Source organism: Podarcis gaigeae, assembly GCF_964106915.1.
Source record: "Podarcis gaigeae genome assembly, chromosome: 9".
Taxonomy (NCBI): domain Eukaryota; kingdom Metazoa; phylum Chordata; class Lepidosauria; order Squamata; family Lacertidae; genus Podarcis; species Podarcis gaigeae.
Window position 1 is genome coordinate 69,318,839 of NC_139685.1, and position 25,309 is coordinate 69,344,147.

Here is a 25,309-nt window from a genome sequence, read left to right on the forward strand (position 1 = left end):
TTAATAATCACAGCAAGAGAACAAATAATAATTAATAATAATTTTTTATTTATTTATACCCTATCCTTCCCAGTTCAGAAAACTGGGCTCAGGGGAGCTAACAACAAATTTAAAACACTTAATTGCAAAAGCAGCATAAAATACAGTATAAAAACATGAATAACAATAAAATTCAAAGATGGAAATCCATCTAATAAGCATTAGATAGTCCCCAGGGCTAGCTGGCTGAATTAGTCCTACTTGGGCCAGCGAGGAGGCCAGGGGAGAATTAGCTGTGGGGTCTCAGAGTGGGTAATCTTCATAAAAGGGGAGAGGGAGGGAAGAGAAGGGAAATAAAAGATCAGGCTGAATTCAAATTAAAGGCCAGGCGGAATTGCTCTGTCTTACAGGCCCGATGGAAGGAGGTTAAATCCTGTAGGGCCCTAGTCTCATGGGACAGAGCATCTCCCAGAATGGCGGTGCTCCCAATTAAGGACTCCACCCTCTTCCATCCCTATTAATCTACACCACTCCTACGTCTTGTAATCTGAGCTTGTACCCTCTGTGCTTTCTGTTCTGCCACTTTCTGAGCTCTCCGTGACTTTGGAGACGGGGTGTGTGTGAATGCTGTCCAGAGACTGTGAATCTGTTAACCCTCTCTCTTCCCGTGTTTCTTCTCCTAGCTGTTCCCCATCCAGCATTTCACAGCTTCTGCCTTCTGAACTATGCCCCTCTGCAAACCGCTGTTCCAAATCTATAGTGTCCTCCTGCTCCTGGGAAGATTCAGGATCTGGAGGAGGGGCTGGCTTCCACCATTCCTCCTCAGTGCAGCAGAGAGACTGCAGGAGGGGAGAGCGCTCTTGTGCTCGGGTCCTGCAAAGGTGGTTTTAAGGTAGTGTGACTGGCTTGGCCGCACTAGGTGCTGCACTGCTGGTGGGGCTACAATAATGGAGTAGAACGGAGCGAGAGAGGTGGGGCAAGATTTTCAGCATCACACAGGGCACCACTAAAATTTAAGAGCCCAAATCTGCCACTGGGGTCCTGCTTGCAGGCTTCCCATAAGCATCTGTGAGTAACAGGATGCTGCACAAGATGGGCTGGGGGCCGGATCCTGCGGGTCTCTTCTTATGTAATGCAAAAACAAGCAAATGCATTATCCCCTATGGGATTTTCAAGATTCAGAGTGCCTCTTTTTTTCTCTTTTCTTGCACAAAGCTTAGGAAGAGTTCCTTCTCCCCACCCACCCCCATGAAGTTCACTGGGGTGGGGGAAGGGAACGCTTTTGCATAAAATATTGTTTTTCAGCATTTACCATTGTACACAGCCGTTAAGTGCTTAGGAAGCAGGATACAATAGCACATAATCAATCCTTTCTGTAATGCGCTTCCTTCAAAGCCTGGTGAAGACAAAGAGGAATGTCGCTGACTGAAAAGGAAAGTAGCTGACTTAGACACCTATTTATCTATTTTATTTTTTATTTTTTTAAAAAAATAATGAGCTGAATGCCTCAGAGGTGCAGGAGGGAAGAGACGCTAAGGAGGAGAAAGACGAAGGGAAGCTCGCGGATCCAAAAGGTAGTGTGATGGCCTGGGATTCCGATTCAGAGGATGAACCAGAGGAATCCCAGCCTGCACAGGAGTCCCCGCCTCCAGGGCCGGCTGAACTGGGGCAAGGCCTAGATGCTGAAGAGCCTGCACCTGTGGCAGAGCACCAGGAGCTGGCCCCAGGTGAAACCCTTCTGGCCCCAGAGGGGCTTGAGGACTCAGTGGCTACAGGTGAGCCTCCTCCAGGGCCCAGTAACCCTTCGGCCTCTCCTGATCTGCAGAGGCTTAGGGCAGAGAGGCGAAGGGAACTGGTTGTTCCCAGGAGGAGTGCTCGCCTTAAGGCCAGAGGAGGCGGGGCTCCTGGGGGCCGGGACCGCCCCTGGCCTTAGAAGAGGATAAAAGCCCAGTCAGCCCGGTCCCAGGTTGCGGGAGCAACGTCGTTGTTGGCTTTGGACCTTCCTGTGCTCCTGACCCCTGCTCGGCCTCCTGTTCCTGACCATCCGGTGCTCCTGTTCCCTGCTCGGCCTCCTGTTCCTGACCATCCGGGGCTCCTGTTCCCTGCTCGGCCTCCTGTTCCAGCGTTCCTGTTCCCCGCCCGGCTCTCCGCCTCGGACCTCGCCCCTCTTCGTGTGGACTCTGCTTACGCCCGTGGTACTTTACCCCTGGGACCAGCACAGGTAGAATTGCTTTGCTCAGGAAGCAATGATTAAGGTGAGTACTTCTGTATCACACAGAATCACAGAACTGTAGTCAGAAGGGGCCTGTGAGGGTCATCTAGTCCAACCCCTGCAATGCAGGAATCTCAACTAGATCATGTCAGGAGTTCAGCCTACACTTGAGTAGGACCCTGGTAGAGACACATGCCCAACTGGCATGTTCTCTCCCTCCTAATCTTTCGTTCGGGAGCTTCAAAAGCTTTCTTCAGCCGGAACATCACAGCGAGCGATGCCACCAGACATCGGCACACTTAGGGATCCGCAGAGTTTGCGCATCATGCGCTTGACGGACCTCAGCAACTCAGCATTTTGGCTAATCTACTTTATTTACATATAAATACACACGGAGCACTGCAACATGGCTGCCTCCCTCTCTAGCATCAGACAGCAAAGAGAAAAAGAACAAAGGACAATAGTCCCACTTTACGGAACACAGTAACACAGACACCCTGTTTCCGTCACTTCCCACTCTGTGGAGTCAAAACATACACCGTCATGTGACAGACAACAATCCTATGACTGCAGCCACGGGGCTGGAATTCTAACAGATCATACATGGCAGGTGGCCATACAACCTCTGCATAAAAACATCGAAGGAAGGACAGTCCACCATCTCTCATGGGAGTCTGTTCCACCCCAAGAAAAAAGAAACTACTAGGGTTGTCTGGAAAGGTTGCCAGCATTTTTAATTTTAAAAATGTTCTGCTCCTGTGCTTTTTGCATGACACAGATGACATAAGTGAAGCTTTCCACACTTATCACTATGCCAAGAATACCTTCCTGTGCTTAGTTTCATCCGTGTCAGGCTGCTGAAAAGGGGACAGTGGCAGAGCCTATTAAAAAATATGGCAACTAAAAATATATATATGAATATGCCCTTTAGCATATAGAAAAAGCAACCGACAAGATCCACTCCAGTGACCCAGTTACTTGCCAAGCTTACAATATCTGACAGCAGCCCATGCATTAGTGATCACTAATATTGCTTCCCTTCCACGGCTCACCCCTTGCACCCAGACCTTTCCGGCTGCTTTTATTGAATGAAAACGCAGATTCAGCAAGGAATTCATTTCTATCGGTTACTTGCTGCTGGCAGCATGAAGAGTTGTCAAGATTCTGAAATCTTCAAGAGATCACTTACCGCATTTTTCACTCTATAGGATGCACCCAACCATAGGACGCCCCTAGTTTTAGAGGGGAAGAACAAGGGGAGGAAATTCTCCCCCTCTCTGCACAGCGCCACTTCAGCGAAGCGGTAGGAGAAATGGAGCCCCTTCCATTTCTCCTCCCGCTTTGCTGAAGGGGCGCTGCGCAGAGAGGGAAAGCTGCACAGCGCCTCTCCAGTGAAGCGAAGCCAGGAGAGCAAGAGGGATCGGTGCGGGAGCGCTCCCACTGTGCTTCAGAGGCTTCGTGTTGCTATCGCTGAAGCCATGGAGCCTGCATTCGCTCCTAAGACACACACACATTTCCCCTTAATTTTTGGAGGGGGAAAAGTTCGTCTTAGAGAGCGAAAAATACGGTAGATGCTGCTTTTGACCTAAGGAACGCATTCACCCACAAATATCATGGATGCAGAGGAATGGTTGGACAACGATGAGCAGTGAGAGGGAGAAAACTGGGAGGAGGAGGTGTCAGGAACTGAACAGGTAACGAGGCTTAGAGAGCGGGGAGAGTCTGTTGCAGAGAAGTCCATAATCAGAAGAAGAAGCTGAAGGCAGTGATGAGTCATGGATGCCTCCCCCTCCTGTTCCCCTCTTGCCTCCCAGAACCAGAAGAGGCATGAAAAAGGTGGAGGGGAGATTTGCGATGTGCAGGCACAGTCTCCGATTGCTTGGGGAAAGCCCTGGAGAGGAGGGGGCTTAGTCATCTGTGAGGAAGCAGAGGTCTTCAACAACTACTCCATGGGGACAAGACCTACCAGAGATGAGTGCTGTGCTGATAGCACAGACACTCTTGTGTCCATCATGTTTTCTGCTAATAAAGAGTTAACTCTAACTTGCATGGTGTGATTTACTGTTAGCTCGCCGATGTCAAAGGTCAAACCCTCTGGGGTGAAGGAATACTGGGTGTGGCCGTCACCTCCACTCTCACAGACCCTCTTGCACAAACGAAGACAGTTGCTTGATCTGGGGGGCAGGAATGTGAGAAGGCACCGATTTCTCTCTTGCCCCATGTTCGTCACATCACGCAGAACTGTTTCCATTCTGCTGCGGTTCAGCTTCCACCCAAAACTGTGTCATTCGTCTTCTTTTGCCACTGTCCACTATGGCAACATTTTTTTTGCAACCCGTGTAATTGAAGATGTCGTCCTTACATTATGCCACACCATTTATTTCAACGCGAGGGAAACCGTGCAAACCCGGGGAATGCCAAAATCAATTATGTGTTGTTTACGGACTCAAAACAACAACAACTGATAGTGTTCACATTTTCTGGATTGGAATGGGACAAATAAGCAAACATCAGCCATTTCCACTGCTATGGGAATTGTACTGCTGTGCAGTGGCGTAGCGTGGGGGGTGCAGGGTGGGCCGGCCACACCGGGCGCAACATCTGTGGGTTAGGGTTAGGGGGCACAAATCCACGGGTTAGGGGGTGCAAATCCATGGGTTAGGGGGCGCAAATTACTTGCCTTGTCCCGGGTGCTAACAACCCACGCTACACCACTGATGCTGTGGATCCCATGGGTGATGTGTACCTCCATCAAGCACTGAGCTTGTCTCACTCCAGCACTGCATAGACTTCCTTTGCCACTGCCACCAAGACCTTTGGGAGTACTTGAGGGGCCAGATCACACTGCTCAACTGGGGTTAACAACGCCACATTGCCCACTCCCTTTTTAGGCTCAGCTGATTGTTTCCAAGCAAAACATTTCTTGTTAAACACAATCTTTGACCTGGTTACAGCCAGCAAGCAGCAACATGCAAGGAAATACCTATGCAAGAACAGCAGCGGTGATCTCTTTATATATTTGGTCTTGACTGTTGATGTTCTTCTCATCATAAAGGCATTTTTTAATTATTTGGTCTTGGAGAAGTGGTGCAGTTGGACTAGGACAAGGGTCAGCAAACTTTTTCAGCAGGGGGCCGGTCCACTGTCCCTCAGACCTTGTGGGGGGCCGGATTATATTTTGGAGGGGGGAAATGAATGAATTCCTATGCCCCACAAATAACCCAGAGATGCATTTTAAATAAAAGCACACGTTCTACTTATGTAAAAACATGCTGGTTCTCAGACTATGCGCGGGCTGGATTTAGAAGGCGATTGGGCCGGATCCAGCCCCAGGGCCTTAGTTTGCCTACCCATGGACTAGGATCTTGGAGACCAGGGTTCAAATCCCCACTAAGCTATGAAGCTCACTGGGTAACCTTGGGCCAGTCATTGCCTCTCAGCCTAACCTACCTCACAGGGTTGTTGTGAGAATTATTATTATTATTAGGAGGCTCACAAAAATTAAAACACACAAGGGAGCAGCTGTAAGAAATGTTTAACGGCAAGTGAAGTGACGACAACTAGAGACTAATAAGAATTGATGCAGCGATGTGAACATATTACGCAAAGGGGGAGGGAAACCTGACCTTTTAGAAATTGTATTAAAATAAATTAATTTGGTTTGATTTGTAATAATTTGGAAGGGGGGGGAATTGGCGGAAGGAGCAAAAATTAAAAACACAGATTAAGATGCAACTAGCCAAGCTACAGCTCTTCCTGCCATTATTTGGTTCAGAATGAGGCAGATGTTCAGTCCCCTCACCCACAGCCATGAGAACTTTCCTTCCTCAGTACATCCCACGACATCTGCGGAGATACATGGAGAGGAACCAGCAGTCTATCATAAGCGGAGGGCTAAGAATCAGTCACTTAGGCTGTGCCACATGCTGAAAGGGAAGCTCTGTACGTGCCTGGCATTCTCACTGTCTTTGCTACCTACGAAAACCTACAAGCCTGGTGAAAAAAAGTCCTGCAAATATCAGCCGCACGTCAACAGGCAGGGGTGACATCCTGATGTCTCATTTCCGCGTGTTCTGAGCACCAGTATATTACAGTACTTATCGAGCCAAAATGTGGAGGGGAGAATTATCTGCCGCACAATTTATTAGAGTTGATGGAGTGTAGGCAGATTTCTCAATAGCCTTTAAAACATCGTGATGCTCCACAGTATATTTTTAATGGAAACAAATGCATGCAATCTGCTCCGGCTTTCCTCCGAGCCGTCCGCCAAAGACAACGGGCCGTAAATCAATTTCATCTCATCCCCTCTCTCTAGCTTTGCAACAGGACGGCTTTAAAGGGACAATGTCAAAGTTGGGAGGGAAGAGGAATTTTAACTCTAAGAGGGTTAGACGCAGGGAGCAACTGGCAGGATACGGATGGAGGGAAGCAAATCGCGTTTGCACCATGGCACTGAATTGAGAGCTAAATCTCAGTTAGCAAGGTCAGACCCAGACCAATGGGGGCCACTTCACACCTCACAAGGTAGGGGATAAAAGAAGGAGTTGCAGAGAAACCACGGAGTCCATGCATGCCGGAAATAATTGGAACTACATCTCTAGGAGGGCTGGGCAATATCTGGTTTTCAACTTCTTGATATATTACCAGCTAAACATCGTGATATACTGATATATCACAATGTCTGAAATAAGGGTGGAACTATGTAGAGGCGGGACGTGGGTGGCACTGTGGGTTAAACCACAGAGCCTAGGACTTGCTGATCAGAAGGTTGGCAGATCAAATCCCCATGACAGGGTGAGCTCCCGTTGCTCGGTCCCTGATCCTGCCAACCTAGTAGTTAGAAAGCACATCAAAGTGCAAGTAGATAAACAGGTACCAAGTAGATAAATAGGTACCGCTCCGGCGGGAAGGTAAATGGCGTTTCCGTGCACTGCTCTAGTTCACCAGAAGTGGCTTAGTCATGCTGGCCACATGACCCAGATGCTGTACGCCGGCTCCCTTGGCCAATAAAGCGAGATGAGCGCTGCAACCCCAGAGTCAGCCATGACTGGACCTAATTGTCAGGGGTCCCTTTACCTTTACCTCTATGCAGAGGCATTGCCTGGCTTCACAGTTTTTTCCCACATTGTGATTTTTGCATACACACACATCATGATTCACAATATACGTCCGGTCAAAAATTATGAAACCAATATCTTGATATGGGCTGGAAACCAGTTTGGGATGATATATCGCCCAGCCTTGACACACACCATGATTTGCGATATATTGCCAGGTCAAAATCGCATACTGGTGGAATTCACAATGCGTTGTTAAAGTAGCTAAAGGAGCTATCGTACAACAAAACTTACTCCCAAATATATCAGCATTCTGCCAAAGAGGTAAGCAATGGGAAAATACAATGCAAAGTTTTGGGAAACACTTGGGTTAATGAAACATTGTCTAACCTCTCCACAAACAAATCAATCTAAATAGTCCTGAAACAGGTCAACTTGAAACAACAATAGAATCTCTCACTGCTTTCCTCCCATTGAAGACTGATGGGAGCATTTTTTGTTAAGCACACCATGCAATGAAATGTTAAAAAAGACCCACAGTTGAGACAAAAATTGGTCCAGCAATATTAAGGGCAGTTCACCCTTCTAAGGCAGAGATTAAAAATCAGACCGTACCCATCTCTCAGGCACTTGCAACCTAATCCCACATGCCACACTCTACATAGGGGAAAAGTTTACATACATTTCCTGACACAGCTAATACTTTCTCTTACAGCATGCCTAAGCCGACAAAGATCATTACTCTTAAAAAAAAAAAAAAACCACTCAGCAACAATTTATATCATAAAACCAAGGCTTTAAGAGTATTAGATGAAAATTGTCTCCCGTACTCACTGCTTCAGCCATGGACAAAAACACAGCTGGCTGAAAAAGGGAAATTTAATAAAGTTTCGGAAATCTCAAGCATGTTCTGTACCTCAGGGCTGACAAAACACAGCCCTATATGCAGTGGAATCCTATGCCTGATTCAGCGTCTACCCAAAATCAAGCCCCATTCAGTTTAATGGGACTTACTCCCAGGTATGTGCATAAAGAGTTGCAGGGGGTTTTTATGTCACACACAAACACAAATGCATAGAATAGTTAAACACAATTCTGTAACGTTTTTAAAAAAGTTTACTTACAACCAAAGTATAAAAGGATCATGTAACAAATATAAGAGTTATCTTTCAGATCAATAAACAGTGCAATTCTTATCCATAAGTTTTCCTGGGTTCGAAGGAGTAAGTGCGTTTAGGGTTGCAGTCAAAAGCCATGCCTCATGGTGTTTTTTTTTAATGATTTTGCAGCTTCGTAAAAATGTAACATTGCAATACCTGTAACTGTTGCAATGAAGGGATAGCATTGGGGAAAGAAGCAGACAGGCCTTTTGCAAAATCTGCAAATTCTCCCTCCCCAAGCCCTCTCCCCCTCCAGCCACTTCTAGCCACCTTCTGCCCTATGGGAGCCACCTCAAAAACAGTAGCAGAGGATGCCATCGCAATAGATATGGGGGCCTAAGACCCCTCCAGTCCCACCATCGTCTGAGCGCTGTGCTTTCATTCTTCCAGGTGAGAATTTGCTTCAAGGACAAAGCCCCTTCCATGCCATAAAATGAAATCTAATTCAAGCACAGCTAGTCACAAATAACATTAAATCTGACCTACCTGAAATGATGAGCCTCGGTGGACGCATACACCTGAAAGACCAGAAAGAAAATTGTGTTAGGCAGACATAAAAACCAACTTGTTAAATTAGGAAGTGCTGGAGAGAGAGAGGGGGGAGCACTTTTAACAGTCCCTACAACAAAGTAAAGGGACGCCAGTGGCGCTATGCTCTAAACCACAGAGCCTAGGGCTTGCCAATCAAAAGGTTGGCGGTTCGAATCCCCGCAACAGGGTGAGCTCCCGTTGCTCGGTCCCAGCTCCTGCCAACCTAGCAGTTCAAAAGCATACCAGTGCAAGTAGATAAATAGGTACCATTCTGGCGGAAAGGTAAATGGCGTTTCCGTGCGTTGCTCTGGTTCACCAGAAGCTGCTTAGTCATGCTGGCCACAGACCCGGAAGCTGTATGCCGGCTCCCTCGGCCAATAAAGCAAGATGAGCACCGCAACCCCAAAGTCGGCCACGACTGGACCTAATGGTCAGGGGTCCCTTTACCTTTACAACAAAGTAGCCTGTTTTCCATAAGCAGCACAGTTTCTCCAACTATACTTAGTGTCTGGACTCGCAGCGGTTCTCAACCTGTGGGTCCCCAGATGTTTGTTGGACTACAACTCCCATCATCCCTGAGCTAGCTAGGGGTGATGGGAGTTGTAGTTCAACAACATCTGGGGACCCACAGGTTGAGAAAGGCTGGGAGGGAGCAAACTCACAACAGGAGCATCTGAACCTTCAGATGCCAACGGGACACAAGGCAAAAGTCCAACCTCAGGCCAGTGCCGGATTTAGGGTGCTGCAGGCAGTCCCCCTCCACAGGTCACCGAACCAGGGTGGATAAAAATCAATGATTTAAAAAAAAAAATCAAAAAATCAGATTTTTTAAATTTAAATTGGATTTTTAAAATAAAATGCTTTTGGAGGAAAAATCTTTCTAAAGATAGTTTTCTATTTACTAGTAAGTTACATTATAGTCCAAAGGCTATTCATCAGGAAATAAGGGTTTCTTTTAAGTTTTTCATGCGTGCTAAAACTCAGTCTAAGTTTTTTTTAAAAAAAATCGTTTAACCACATCAGTTAACAAACATGAATACATATGCTTTAATGTTATTGTTTCCTCTGCCCTCCATATTCCTTTTTCCTTTTGTGTGGTTTTAATTGGGTTCTGAGCTTGCAAGCAGGGACAGTTTTATACAGTATTATTATTTTTTCCTTTACATATAAGGTGCTATTTTTAAATGAGGAAGATAAAAGTAAGAAAAAGAAAATAGACAATTATATATAGTATATCACTATAACAGTTGTTAACAGTTACCATTTAAATTGTTTCAACCTACTGTATTTTGTATAAATGAGCTCCAGATTTCATTATACTTGTCCATGCAAAGTCTGAACTTTTAATAGCTTCCTAGCCCTTTGAAAAAGTTGGGTGCTTTGTAAGTGAGAAAGAAGCACAGCAGAAATGAGTTTATCCTTTAACAGCTTGTCTTCCACCAACTTCAAACCTGGAAGAGTGCTTGTTTCTGTTGAAAGGAGCCTAGGAAACCACAGATGTTCCTAAAATAAGTTATCATCCGTTCTAAAATGTATCTCAGCAGCTGCAGGGCGTGAAATGGTACACTGCAACAAACTATGCACGGCACATTGGTATGAATACACAGAACATGCTAGAAAGGATGTCGCTGGCCCAAACGCGAGAATTTTAGCTTCTGGAGATATTAGGGGTTTGGGGCAGGACCTGAACTCAGATCCAAGGGAACACATGACAAGAATTTTAGAAATTCACACAGGGTATCATAGGGGCAAAGTAGAGCCAGCGACAGATTGTGCCGGCCAAAATAGAGGCAGAGGATTAAAATAAGTACAGTATTTGTGCTATTAACATCCCATCTAGTTTGACCCTTCCTTAGGAGGGACCAGAAAATAGAAGCTGAGCTGATAAATAGGACAGTTGGAGCATATGCAATACGAAGTCTGGCCACGTCCCTCTCAATCCGATTCAGGGCACAATCTAGCGCTCTGGAGTGCCCCATCCCAGGTGGGACAAATAGGGACCAATTGATCCTGATTGAGAGTCCTAGCACTCTTTGATTTGGGTTGAACCCCTAACTAATCACAGATGTTGCACAAGTATTGGAATTCCGCCTTGGCCCGCGAGAGCAAACTAGACAACTCTTCCCCATTCTTGAGCAAAGGGCATATTTTGTTTTGACAGCGGTCTCCTGGGAGACAGGTACAGTTTCGTTGGCAAAAGACTACACTTCCCATCATCCACTGAAATTCTGAAGGGAGGGAGCGGGAGGGAGCCAGAGAAGGAGGTGGGGCTATAAATGGCCGTGCCGAAGCATGAGCCGAGTTCTGTCAATGGGAACAATGACGCTTCGGGTGAAGCCTCGTGACCCCATTTGACAGCCCCATATTGCTCTGGGTGGACCCAATCCAGCACTGTCTCAACCTGTTCTGGTCAAATTCTGGGTCAAACTTTGGGGTTCGAAGTTTGGGGTCCAGGATTTGGCATGAGCCAGTAAGGTAAAAGGTAAAGGACCCCTGGACGGTTAACTCCAGTCAAAGGTGACTATGGGGTTGTGGCGCTCATCTTGCTTTCAGGCCGAGGGAGCCGGTGTTTGTCCACAGACAGCTTTCCGGGTCATGTGGCCAGCAGGACTAAACCGCTTCTGGCACAACAGAACACCGTGACGGAAACCAGAGCACATGGAAACACCGTTTATCTTTCCGCCGCAGCAGTACCTATTTATCTACTTGCACTGGCGTGCTTTCAAACTGCTATGACCCATGTACCTATGGGACCGCCTCTCCTGGTATGCCCCGCGGAGGACCTTAAGGTCCACAAATGACAACATTTTGGAGGTCCCAAGTCGCAAGGTGTTTAGATTGGTCTCAACTAGGGCCAGGGCCTTTTCAGTACTGGCCCTGACTTGGTGGAACGCTCTGTCACAAGAGACTAGGGCCCTGCATGACTTGACATCTTTCCGCAGTGGCTGCAAGACAGAGCTGTTCCATCTGGCCTTTGGTTTGGACTCAGTCTGACCCTTACGTTTCCCTCCCCTTATGGTATTGATCTATGGGCTATTATTAAAATGAGGCTGCATTTTAAATTGTATTTTAACCTGCATTTTAAATTGTGGGTTTTTTCCCTCCCCTATTACGTTTTTATTGTAATTTCACTGGTGTTAGCCGCCCTGAGTCTGGCTCTGGCCGGGGAGGGCGGAGTATAAATAAAGATATATTACTATTACTATTATTATTATTATTATTATTATTATTATTATTATTAGGTTGGCAGGAGCTGGGACAGAGCAACATGAGCTCACCCTTTTGCGAGGATTCGGACCGCCAACCTTCTGATTGGCAAGCCCAAGAGGCAGAGTGGTTTAGACCACAGCTCCACCCACCTCCCCATAAGCCAGTGCACAGCCCTGGCACACTATCCACAGAGGGCTAAAAGGGGCACTGGAGCCCCTCTGGTCTACCCTCCTGCTCAACATAGGATCTGAAACCCAGGTTGTGACTACAGCATCCTTGACAGATGGCAGCTGAGTCCCTGCTTAAACTCCTCTGACAAAGAGAGCCCAGCGCAGCATGCAAGTGTTGCAACCTGAAAAACATTTCCCCTCTTGAAACCGCGGGCAAGCATTTCACTGTATCTCAAAGTAAAATGTAGCAAGGATTAAATCACACACTCCTTGAGCTTGCAAGCTCTTGCTTAGAATAAGTCACAGCTGACACTCATGCAAAACTCACAGGGGTTGCTGCTGTTGCTTTTTCATCTGCTACAATATTTTTTTTTAATGCACTTTCTACAAATGAGACTTACAGGGAGGACTATGAATTATTGCGAAAAGGGACTAAGAAGGAGTTTATTTAGGATTTGGCTTTTATAGCAATACCTAGTAAAATAAAATGGAAAATCAGAAAGAAGGTTAGAAAACCATTAGTCAAAGTTGACGGAAGTCCTAGGCTGTGATAGCCAAAGGTTTGTTATATTGTATAAGATAGGATATTATGTTTGGAAAACATGTGCAAACACCAATAAAAATTATTTGAGAGAGAGAGAGAGAGAGACTTACAGGGAGGACATTCTTTGCCACCCTGTCACCTTCCAGATGTTTTGGACTACAACTTCCATGAGCCCCAGCTGCTAGTTGGGACTGATGGGAGTTGTAGTCCAGTGCACCAGGCTGAGAAGGCCTGGGTAGGAAATAAAGCCTCTTGGATTTCTAAGAGAGTAAAGCAATGCTTTTATGGAAATCACGATGCACCACACACGCTTTTATTCTCGAAGCTTTTCTTTCTTTCTTTCTTTCTTTCTTTCTTTCTTTCTTTCTTTCTTTCTTAAGAAAACGAGAAGTGCCTTCGAAAGCGCCTAAAGGGAATTGCAAAAAACGTCAAGCCAGACACTGGCCATTTGTTTGGTGAAAAGTGATGCCTCTCTCATCTTCGAGGCGCAAGTGGCTCTGCTGCAGGATGCAATCGCTTGGCGTTCTGAAGGACACGAGGATTTGGTTCAATGCCGCCTGGGGACGCGGAGACAAAGGAAGGGTTTATGGCCAGCGCTGCAGTTGGTCTCCCCAAGGAGGCAGCAACAGCCACTTCTGCACCGCACCTGCCAGACCGTTAATAAAAGTGTCAAGGCCAAGGCCTTCGCAGGAAGCTGATTGCCTGCTTCCAACGCTACGAAATCCAAAGTAAGAGGGCAGTTTTGAAAAGCAGAAGACGGCCCTACGAGAACATGCTATAAGAAAGCAAAGTCCAGAATGCAGCAGGGAACAAGGCATTCAACGCCCACAGAACCAAAGATCACCAGGGGCCTCTGATTATCACAACAAAGTTTCCCACAGTTTATTCCTGCCAAAATGGACCAATCCATAGGGGACCCCCAGCGGTCATCTAGTCCAACCCACTGCAATGCAGGAATCTAAACTAAAGCATCCATGATGGATGGCCATACAATCCTGGGCAGATTTGTGTTTTATTTTCTGCTAAGAAGCCACCCACGTTATGTTAACTCTGCTGCCCTAATTGCAAAATAAGTCGTAGTTGCTGTTGTCAACAGCACCCTTCACTCATCCTTCTTCCAAAGAGTTCAAGACATATAGCTGCTCTCCCGTTATCTTCACAACCATCTGACAAGGTAGGCTGGAACAAGAAAGTCTCAGGGTGGTTTAACTCGAAAGAGTCAACTCCTCTTCGCGGGAACACCCGGAGAACCGGAGCTCTGGGCGGAGAATCTGGGGTCTGCAAGCAACTCTTAGCGATCTTAACAAACTACAGTTGCATGTCGAGGTCCCCAAGCCACCCCCTAAATAAATCACAATTCACACAGAATTTTTGTTTAAGGTTTTTGGCATAATTTTGGCCACAACTTTATTAAAATACATAATGTGAGTGGTTGCTTAGGCATTGGTTACGACTATCTGTCCCCGCCCAGGGACAGAACTGACTTCCGAAAGCCACTAAGGGAAAACAACATCGGGGAGAGAATGGGGCTGGGCACCATATTGTCACCCCTCCCTGCATGCTCCCAGGAGCTTGCACAGCCCTAGCCCCTTGCTGGAGATACGGACAAAAGCATGGCAAACCCCTGGATTCCTTTAACGGAATTCCCTTGCAGCAGCAGCAGCAGCATTGGAGGGGCAGGCACAACCAACTCTTACCCCTCCACCAACCAAAATTAACCAGTGCCTAACCGCAACCTTACAAGTTGTGACGATTTGCTACGCAGTAGGCAAAAACCAAATGGCAGCAGCCAATCTGCCAAATGGACAAAATTCCTACCGGGCCCCTGCCCCAAGAGCAGACGACCCCATGACAGGCATAGCAAGGTCAAGCGCAACAGCCCTAAATTAGGGAGGGTGGGCAGGCAACCCGATGCACGCAGCAAAAGAGACTGAAAAAAGCTGCGTGCCAAGAATATATAACCTTTGGGCCAACCCTCTAAATGGTAACATCAAAATCTCCCCAACAACCCAAACTGGCCCAATCACAGTCATGGCCATCCAAACGGTCCCGCCCAGTAACCAAGAGGGGGGGAAGCCAGTGCTGCTTAAAAAGCAGAGACATCACCTTGCCAACAAAGGTCCGTGTAGTAAAAGCTATGGTTTTCCCAGTAGTGATGTATGGAAGTGAGAGCTGGACCATAAAGAAGGCTGATCGCCGAAGAATGGATGCTTTTCAATTATGGTGCTGGAGGAGACTCTTGAGAGTCCCATGGACAGCAAGAAGATCAAACCTATCCATTCTGAAGGAAATCAGCCCTGAGTGCTCACTGGAAGGACAGATCCTGAAGCTGAGGCTCTAATACTTTGGCCACCTCATGAGAAAAGAAGACTCCCTGGAAAAGACCTTGATGTTGGGAAAGATGGAGGGCACAAGGAGAAGGGGACGACAGAGGATGAGATGGTTCAACCGTGTTCTCGAAGCTTCCAGCATGGGTTTGACCAAATGCGGGAGGCAGTAGAAGACAGGAGGGCCTGGCATGCTCTGGTCCAGGGGGTCACGAAGAGTCGGACACGACTAAACGACTAAACAACAACAACAACAAGGGCTGCTTAAAGCAGCATCACAACACTTCAAATTCATGCTGTGGGACTTCAACTGTTGGCAACCCCCACCCACCCACCCCCAAAAAAGTAACTGGTGCAGCCAGCCAGACGCAAAGAGCATGTGGATAGAGGGGAAGAGAAAATTTAATTTGGAAAGCTGCCTACTCTTTTGCCGGGGATTGTGAGCAGAGAGCCAGGAGTTCATTATTCCAAACTAATCCATCACGGCAAATGCCCACTTCGGACAGCGGAAGGAGCGAGAAAAACTGCCCTGTGTACAATCTTTAATCACCCTTATTGCAGGATGAAATAGTTGCCGTTTGTTGAAGGGTAACTAATAGGAACATAGGAAACTGCCTTATCCTGAGTTGGATCGTGGCACCAATTGAGTTCAGTGTTGTCTACACTGGTGGGCAGGGCCTCAGTCTGCAAAGTTTCAGTCCGGAGGCTCTTCCCAGATCTTCTGCATACAAACATAAACACACACTCTGCCCCTGGAATACAGAACCTCCCTAAAGAGGTCCGCTCACACAGAGTCAGGTCACTGGTCCAACTAGCTCCATTCTGTCCACACTGGCTGGCGGCAACACTCTACTGTTTTAGACAGGAGACATTCCCAGCATCAGCATCAGCATCATCATCATCATCATCATACCACCCATCTGGCTGGGTTTCCCCAGCAACTCCGGGCAGCTTCCAACAAATTGCTATTATTATTAATAATAATAACATCAATAACACTCTGGGCGTCTCCCAACAGAATATTAAAAACACAATAAAACATCAAACATTAAAAACTTTCCTAAACAAGGCTGTTGTCAGATGTCTTCTAAAAGTCAGGTAGTTGTTTATTTCCTTGACATCTGGTAGGAGGGCATTCCACAGGGCAGGCGCCACCACTGAGAAGGCCCTCTGCCTGGTTCCCTGTAACTTGGCTTCTCGCAGCGAGGGAACTGCCAGAAGGCCCTTGGAGCTGGACCTCAGTGTCCGGGCAGAACGATGGGGGTGGAGACGCCCCTTCAGGTATACTGGACCGAGGCCGTTTAGGGCGTTAATGGTCAGCACCAACACTTTGAATTGTCCTTGGAAATTCATTGGGAGCCAATGTAGGTCTTTCAGTGTTATATGGTCTCGGCGGCCACTCTCAGTCACCAGTCTATCTGTCAAGGATTTAGAAGTGCGAAGGATAGAGCCTGGGGCTTTCTGTGTGCAAAGGATGTGCTCAATCCCTGAGCTAAGACACAGAATCCTAGAGCTGGAAGGGACCACAGCGGTCATCTAGTCCAACCCCCTGCAATGCAGGAATCATTTGCCCAATTTGGGGCTGGAACCCACAACCCTGGGATTGAGAGTTCTCCTGTTCAATAGACTGAGCTATCCCTCATCCTGCATGCACCCTGCCTCCAGGCCCAGCTCCAGGTATTATTTTATTTTATTTGTTAAATCTGCATCCAAAGACCTCTGGGCAGTTTGCGGCATAAAAACACAAAGCACAGAACAGAAAGAAAGAACGAACAAACCCTCCCCCAAACACATTTAAAAGGGCATCGGATATTAATCAATCAAAGGCCTAGTTGAAGAGGAACATTTTCACCTGGCACCTAAAGATATGTAATGAAGGCACCAGGCAAGCCTCCCTGGGGAGAGTGTTCCACAAACGGGGAGCCACTGCAGAAAAGGCCCAGTTCTCATGTTCTCACCCTCCAGACCTCTCGCGGAGGAGACACATAAAGAAGGGCTAGGTCAGCTCGTAGGGGGAGAGGCAATCCTTGCATTGCAATCCTGAGCCATTTAAGGCCGTATAGGTCAAAACCAGCACTTTGACTTGGGCCCAGAAACTAATTGGCAGCAAGTGCAGTCTAGCCAGGATCAGTGCCACTGGTGGATGAAGGGTCCCTTGTGTCAGATCCTGCTGCATCAACTTTTATTATTTTACTTCTGCTTGCTTCCCCCTCCCCTCCCACTTGTTTTATCTTGATTTGATTCCTGCCTCTTTACATTTATATCCCACTTTTCTTCCAATATGCAGGCGGTCTCCCATCCAGACCCAGACCTGCTTAGCTTCAGCAAAATGCGTAGTCGCATATGCTCCTCTGCCTTCAGAACATCACCTGGAATTACCCTGAGATTTTGCTAAATTGAAGGGCAGCATATAGAGAGTTAAAAAGGACCCCTCTTAAGTAGGAAAGCAAAAACAGTCAACTCAGATTGCAATTAAACTTAAGTGGGGTGGAAGTCATTTGTCTGCACAAACATTTGTTTTCAGGGCATCCGATGTGTGTTCAAGCCACCTCTGCCACATTGCCTATTTTCACCAGCGAGAGATATTTATGGCGTAACATTTATAGAGGGCATTTCAAGTATTCTGGGACTCTCCCAGATTCCAAGGACTGAACCTGGGAACCAGGCAGAGGGCCTTCTTGGTAGTGGCACCCTCCCTGTGGAACGCCCTCCCATCAGATGTCAAGGAAATAAACCACTATCTGACTTTTAGAAGACATCTGAAGGCAGCTCTGTTTAGGGAAGTTTTTAGTGTTTGATGTTTATTGTGCTTTTAATATTCTGTTGGGAGACGCCCAGAGTGGCTGGGGAAACCCAACCAGATGGGCGGGGTATAAGTAATACATTTTTATTTTTATTTTTCTGCATGCAGAGCAGATGTTCTCTGCCACTGAGAAACAGCCCTTCCCTTAAAGCTTCACATTCATGAGCTCTCTTCAGATGACTGCTCCTTATATATTGCACACACAGAAGGAGGAATCATGCCTATCGGTTCTGCTCTCCATCTGTTCAGACAAACCCATGGAAAGAGCCCATGCACAGCTTGTACATACAGCTTGCCTGTGTGCACAATGTCTGAACACACAATCAGGAGGAAAGCCTGCAAAAAAACAAAAAAAACCCATCCACATACCATATTTTTCGCTCTATAAGACGCACCTAGTTTTTGGAGGAGGAAAACAAGAAAAAAATATATTCTGAATCTCAGAAGCTAGAACAGCAAGAGGGATCGCTGCACAGCGAAAGCAGCAATCCCTCTTGCTGTTCTGGCTTCTGGGATAGCTGCGCAGCCTGCATTCAATCCATAAGACGCACACACATTTCCCCTTACTTTTGGGGAGGGAAAACGTGAGTCATATAGAGCAAAAAATACGGTATTTTGTCTGCTGGGTTCACAGGTTTAGCTAAACAGAGGGAGGTCCGGGAGGTGGAAATAGCAGGCAAGAACTCTGCTCCCTAATCCATGGACTGGTCAGCTGAACAATATTTTGTTAGTGAAGGTTAGCAAAAGAATAGGGATGCACAGAGCTTTTGGTGGACATTGAGCTAAAGCAACGTATCCCTTCAGGACACCTGAACTCTGTGGTTATGTGAACACCAGTGGTTTAAAACCCAGTGAGGTTGTTTCCTTCCCACTGCATTTCAAGTTGCAATTGCACATCCCAGAGAGGGGAGGGAATGCCTTCACCTGTTGCACATTACCTGTTTGGCTTCCCCCTCTCCTCTGCATTCACACACTGTTCGTGAAGGTGTAATCTGAGCTTGATGTGCAGCAGCTCTCTCAAATGTACGCACCTCTGCTTAACCGCAAAGTGGACGTGGTTTTGGTTAAAGCTGGTTTGGGGCGAAATGCATCTAACAGCAGCATTCCTCAAGAAACTACGGGATAGCTCTTCACTGTGGATAAAGTTGTGCGAGCTCACTGGGGCCAGAATAAACGCTAATGTGTACCCAAACTGCATTTTCCCCAAAGCAGCTTCTAGGAGCTCACAACAGTGTGAAAGTGGCAGCCTTGTCCTTTCGTTGATCCTCATATAGACTGCCACTGTGGAGAGAGGTTTGATTTTTTTTTAAGTTTTTAGTTTTCGGCATTAATAGCTAAAAGACTGGTTCTCCGTGAACCTTTTTTAAATAGATCTATCCTCTATGAACTAAAAACCCTGCAAGTTAGTGAAAATCATCAGATTCTGTGGAAACGTGTTCCACAAGTTAATTATAATTTGCACAGTGGCTCCCTTCATCTCTAACCTCCAGCCAATCGCTTTGTTTGAAGAGCCTGAATTCTGGTGAAAGTGAGTAAGCGAAGAAGGGAACATCGATTTAAAAAGTTCTACTGGGGGCTCTCACTTGGATGAAAACTAAGCAGGCATAAGACCCCAAAATTGTTGAGCTTTTTTTAAGACGCTCTCAGATGTATACCACCTCTGCCCAAAGTAAGTTTTTGGGCTTTTAAAAACTTTTTATAGCATTTTTATTAGTAGTATTATTTTAATCACGCTACTTGCCATACGTCAGGGTTTTCCCGGACATTTTGCCGACTCAACAAAAATCATAGGGAGCTGCCATGTACCAAGATTAATACTGTGGTACCTTGGTTCTCAAACTTAATCTGTTCCGAAAGTCCGTTCCAAAACCAAATCGTTCCAAAACCAAGGTGCGCTTTCCCATAGAAAGTAATGCAAAATGGATCGATCCATTCCAGACTTTTAAAAACAACCCCTCAAACAGCAATTTAACATGAATTTTCCTATCTAACGAGACCACGGATCCATAAAATGAAAGCAATAAACAAAGTACTGCAATCACACAATCAAACAATCAGTAGCTGAACTGGGTTCCACACAGTCACAAAAACAAAAAGAGCCGCGAAAACAAAAACGCAAAATAAATAGCAAAAAGAGATAGACCTCAGCGTTAGAAGTCAAATCAGAAGTGTAAACTCAAAACAGAGTACTTTCGACTTCCGAAAAAGTCTACAAACTGGAACACTTACTTCTGGGTTTGCAGTGTTTGGGTTCCAAGTTGTTTGAGTACCAAGGCGTCTGAGAACCAAGGTACCACTGTACTGTCCACACTGACTGACAGCAGCTCTCCAGCATTTTTTTCCCTACCTGGTGACTGAACTTGGGACCTTCTGCTTGCAAGGCAGATGCTATACCTCTGAGCTACAACCCTCTCCCTGCTACTTTGATGGCCGGTCCATGCTCGCATCATCTCCGACTGTGGCACCAAGCAAGGACTTTGTGAGCCACCCCAGGAGTAATCACCACAGACCAAAGGCCCGTATGCCCTAAAGTCAATTCCAAGAAGCAGCGGAGGCATCTCACGCGTTCAGCAGAGAATCGCCGATTTCAGAGAAATCAAAGAACTATTTTTCGCTCTATAAGACGCACCAGACCACACGACGCACCTAGTTTTTGAAGGAGGAAAACAAGAAAAAAAATATTCAGAAGCCAGAACAGCAAGAGGGATCGCTGCGCAGTGAAAGCAGCAATCCCTCTTGCTGTTCTGGCTTCTGGGATAGCTGCACAGCCTGCATTCGCTCCATAAGACGCACACACATTTCCCCTTACTTTTTAGGAGGGAAAAAGTGAGTCTTGTAGAGCAAAAAATACGGTAATTGGGTGAAGTAAAGAGAAATCAGGCACGCACCCAGATCAAGCAAGCATCTGCTTGGCAGCAAAGCACGAGGCTGGGATCAGAAATGTGGCTGTTATGGGTGAAATGACTCTTGGAGTAAGAGGGGGAGGAACTTGAGCATGAGAACAGGTAAAAGAGTTTTTATGCACAATTAAACTCTCCAGGCCTTATGTCATCCAGCCACTTTTTCCACTCCAGGCTGCTCCGAGACGGCAATAAATCTTACTGTTCCCTGCATGCGCTCCAGGAACAGGCGGGACCGGTGGGTAGTCCATGCCGAAGTAATGTCAGCCGTAATGTTCACCGCACACTGCCTTGATGGATTGTTTTCCAAACAAACAAGGCGTCTAAAAATTGATATTGGCAGGCCTAATGCAGGCGGCAAGACCTCCCGACACACGGGCATATTTTGCACACCGTCGAGTGCGGAACTGGTGTTAAAATAGTAGAAGGACTAGTAAATAGGGAGTCACGTTTTCACTTCACATTTCTGGTTTCTAATGTACATGTAGCAAAAAAACCTCTTCAGCGTAACAGCAACTGCCAGGGGCAAAGATGTCTCAGCTCTCGGAGCTTTCACACAAACATCTTTGAGCTTCTCATGTTTGAATGTCGTTACTGCCAGGCAGAAGGCATAAAGGAGCTGGTTTTAAACAGCCAATTGTGGGTTAAAGGTAAAGGGACCCCTGACCATTAGGTCCAGTCGTGGCCGACTCTGGGGTTGCGGTGCTCATCTCGCTTTATTGGCTGAGGCAGCCGGCATACAGCTTTCGGGTCTTGTGGCCAGCATGACTAAGCCGCTTCTGGCAAACCAGAGCAGCGCACAGAAACGCCATTTACCTTCTCACCGGAGTGGTACCTATTTATCTACTTGCACTTTGACATGCTTTCGAACTGCTAGGATGGCAGGAGCAGGGACTGAGCAACGGGAGCTCACCCCGTCGCAGGGATTCGAACTGCCAACCTTCTGATCAGCAAGTCCTAGGCTCTGTGGTTTAACCCACAGCGCCACACATCCATTAAAGTTGCACCGGAAGCTAGGGACCCTCCATAGCTTAATGTACAAACGCAGCCTGGATATGCTCAGTTGGCTAGAGCGTGGTGCAGATATCGCCAATGCTGCAGGTTCGATCCCCGTTTGGGACAGCTGCATATTCCTGCATTGCAGGGGGTTGGACTAGATGACCCTTGGATCCCTTCCAACTCGATTCTACAATTCCATGATTCTATCTCTTGGGAAGGACTGCATCTCAGTGGAGCAACATCCCAGTGCATGCAAGATGTCTCAGGTTCAACCCCCTTGCATCTCGAGGTAAGGCTGGGAGAGACTCCTACCTGAAACCCTGGTGAGCTGCTGCCAGCCAGTGCAGACAACACTAAGCTGGATGGTCTGACTCAGGGTAAAGGATCTTCCTAGGTTCACAATGCTGGCGCAGGACATATTTTGGCAAGACTGAAGAGCAATTTGGAAATCAGAGGGCATGGAAAGCATTCTGCTTTTCAAGGTGTGCCACCTAAAGGCAGAACTTCAGAAGGGGGTACTGAGTGTTGAAATAAGTAGCTCAAAGATGTTCAGGGCACGCTGTTGTAAAAAAAAAAAAAAGAACAACCACGCATTTGGCAAGTTTGCTGCCACGCTCTTTACATTGCCTGTGCAAAAACTATAAGGGAGGGTGCCCAGGCTTGATCCAATTGATTAAATGCTCTTTGCAGACACTAGATCAGGCACCCCCAAACTTGGCCCTCCAGATGTTTTGGGATTACAACTCCCATCATCCCTAGCTAATAGGACCAGTGGGAATTGTAGTCCCACTGGGAAGTGATGATGGGAATTGTAGTCCCAAAACAGCTGGAGGGCCAAGTTTGGGGGTGCCTGTAATAGATAGTTCCATAAGGGAGACTGGGGTGCAATTTCTGGTGGCTGCCGGGCTAAGCAGACCTCGAAGGGGTGTGGTTCAGCGGTAGAGCACCTGCGCTGCATGCAAAAAGGTCTCCGGTGCACTCTCCCTAGTGACTACAGATACAATCATAGCATTGTAAAGCTGGAAGGGCCCCCGAGGGTCATCTAGACCAACCCCCGGCAATGCAGAAATCTCAACTAGATCATACATAACAGACGCCATCCAGCCTCAGCTTTAAAACCTCCAGCACTTCTCATGAGAGTCAAACCGCTCTCATCTCTAGGGAGCCTGTCATAAAACAATCCTGAAGTAGACAGAACAAGGGTCTGACTCAGGATAAACCAGCTCCATTTGTATGACGGAGCCACCGATTTGTGGAAGAAGACCTGCTCTGCGCACAGAAGGTAGCGGGTTCAATTCCCGCCATTCCCAGATAGGGCTGGAATAAGAATTCCTGCCTGAAATCCCAGAGAGGTGCTGCAAGTCAGTGTAGACAATATCAGGCTAAAGGAACTGGTGATAAGGCATCTTCCTAAGCGCTTTAGTCTGACCCTACAATGCACTTCTTGTGCTCTTAAGCCAAGAAGAGTTGCAGGCTCTGGGCAACTTAACACAGAGACTTAGCAGCATTTTTTGCTCTTGGGAGAGTCCCCTAAGCATTCTTCCTCAAGAGGATCACAGAGATTCTCAGGCGGTGGTGGTGGTCGGGCTTGTTGCTTAAAAAAATAATAAAATAAAATAAAAAAGCAAGACGGTGCCAGCCCCATAGATCATCCCCAGCCCAACTTCAGCAGGGAAACCTCGCCGCAGAATCTCATTAAGCGGCCCAACTTCTCTCTGTAAAGCGAAATCAATGAAGTCCAGAGCTGAAGCTTTTACTCACCTTCAGCCTGATGGGGCAAAACTGCAAAGGCAGCCAAGACGAGCAGGAGACGCATCCACTCCGCCAGGAAATCCATAGTGAAGCAGAGGTTATATTTTAAAAGGAAAAAAATTGTTTCTTTTTTCTTAAGCCCCAAAGGAGCTTCTCTCAGCAGGAGCTTCGTGCAGCATCCGAAGGCAGCTTTTAGGGGGGGTATCAAAGCCTTTTTCTATCCCAGGAAGAAAACTAACAGCAGGTACACACACACACGCTTTTGGTTCCAGGGGGTGGGGAAAAGTCCCCTGGTTTTTTGGGGTTCGTGGAGATGGCAGGTGGAGCCCCAGCCTTGCGCTCCAGTCTCGGTGGAGAGGAAGAGCCTCTCTCCGCGCTCTGGCGACCCCAGAGCGTATTTACAGTGCGGGCGAGCCGTAGGGCAGAGAGCAGCCGTAAATCACCCGGCGGTGGGTCACCTTTGCGCCCAGGGACGGATCCGGGGGAAAGAGCAGGACGAGAACCGCCACCGCCGCCGCGCGTCTCTCCGGAGAGCTGCCGCCCTCTCCAAGTTGTCCCCTTGCCCGGCAAAGTTCCCCCCGGCGGAGCGATTGGTCGACAAACACCCAAGACCTCTCGCCCCTCTCCTCGTCCTCTAATTCCTGCTCGCTCTCTCTCTCTCTCTCTCTCTCTCTCTGAGTCCCACCCTCCTTTTCAAAGTCCACTTTGGGGCGCCGCCGCCGCACCACCCACAAAGGCGCCTCGGATCTTGCGGATCCTCCGCCTGGCGCGCCACGCGCCCTTGGTCGGGCACAGCGCCAAAGCGCGCCCCCTTCCCACCCCGCCCGGATCTTTCTTCCACTCCTCGCCCTCTTTTGGGGGGGCTCCTCGAGGAAACTTTGCAGGTCCCCTCCAGCAGAAGCAGATCTCCTCTCACGCCGCTTCTCCTGCGAAGGCAGCAAGGGGAGGCTGCCTGGCTGGTTGGGGAGAGGGGGAGAGAAAGAGGGGCGTTTCTCCAGAAAGAAAACACAGCAGGCGTTTTTTTTTTTTTAAGCGGGGCTTTCCCTCCCCTCCCTCCGCCTCGCCGCGCGCGTGAGATGGTAGAATTTCTCCCTCTTTAGCGTAGCAGATCCGCGCAAAAATAGGTGATTTTAAAAAACGCTCCCCCTGCAATACGTCCTGGGAGCAGAGAGGATAATTTCAGTCTGCAGGTGATTTGCAAAAGAGATACCACAAGGCACACATGCAGGCAGGCAGCCGCAAAGACTCTCCAAGGCGCTTGTAGTAGAAATCCACTCTCCATAGGAGGGAGAGGGGCAAGGTCCGTCCTTCTCTTCCTCTCTCCTGGCTTTCTTTCTTTCTTCCTTTCTTTTTTAAAAGAGGTTCTCCTCCACCTCCCTCTCCCATGCAGTGCGAAAATGGACCCAGGGAAAAGGGGCTGTGGTGGTATTGCTGGCAAAGATTCCTGAGAAAGTCACGTGGGGAAGAAAGAGTGGGGGGGGGAGGAAAAGAGCAACCTGATCCCCTTATTCATGCTGCAGAAGTTTATGTTCCTATATGCTTGTCTGCTTTTGTCTTGAGATCGGGTGGAAATTGGACAGAGAGAAAGGAGAGGGGGGGGAAGGAAGAGGGCAAGGCACATCTGTTCATGGGGGGCACACCCACCCCTGCGCCACCCAAGACGAA

General features: G+C 47.5%; 1 protein-coding gene across 1 annotated transcript in view; it reads right to left on the bottom strand.

Annotated features, from left to right (window-relative positions):
* The window catches only part of FRAS1 (Fraser extracellular matrix complex subunit 1), a 356,176-nt gene extending 331,127 nt beyond the window's left edge, over window positions 1–25,049 (bottom strand). Inside the window, exons 1-2 of the mRNA XM_083756149.1 lie at window positions 23,654–25,049; window positions 8,895–8,926 (exon numbers count right to left, since the gene is read on the bottom strand). Of these exons, the coding sequence (XP_083612275.1) occupies window positions 8,895–8,926; window positions 23,654–23,729 (108 nt within the window). The 5' untranslated portion in view covers window positions 23,730–25,049. The remainder of the gene's footprint in view (window positions 1–8,894; window positions 8,927–23,653) is intronic.
* Window positions 25,050–25,309: the final 260 nt, after the last annotated feature.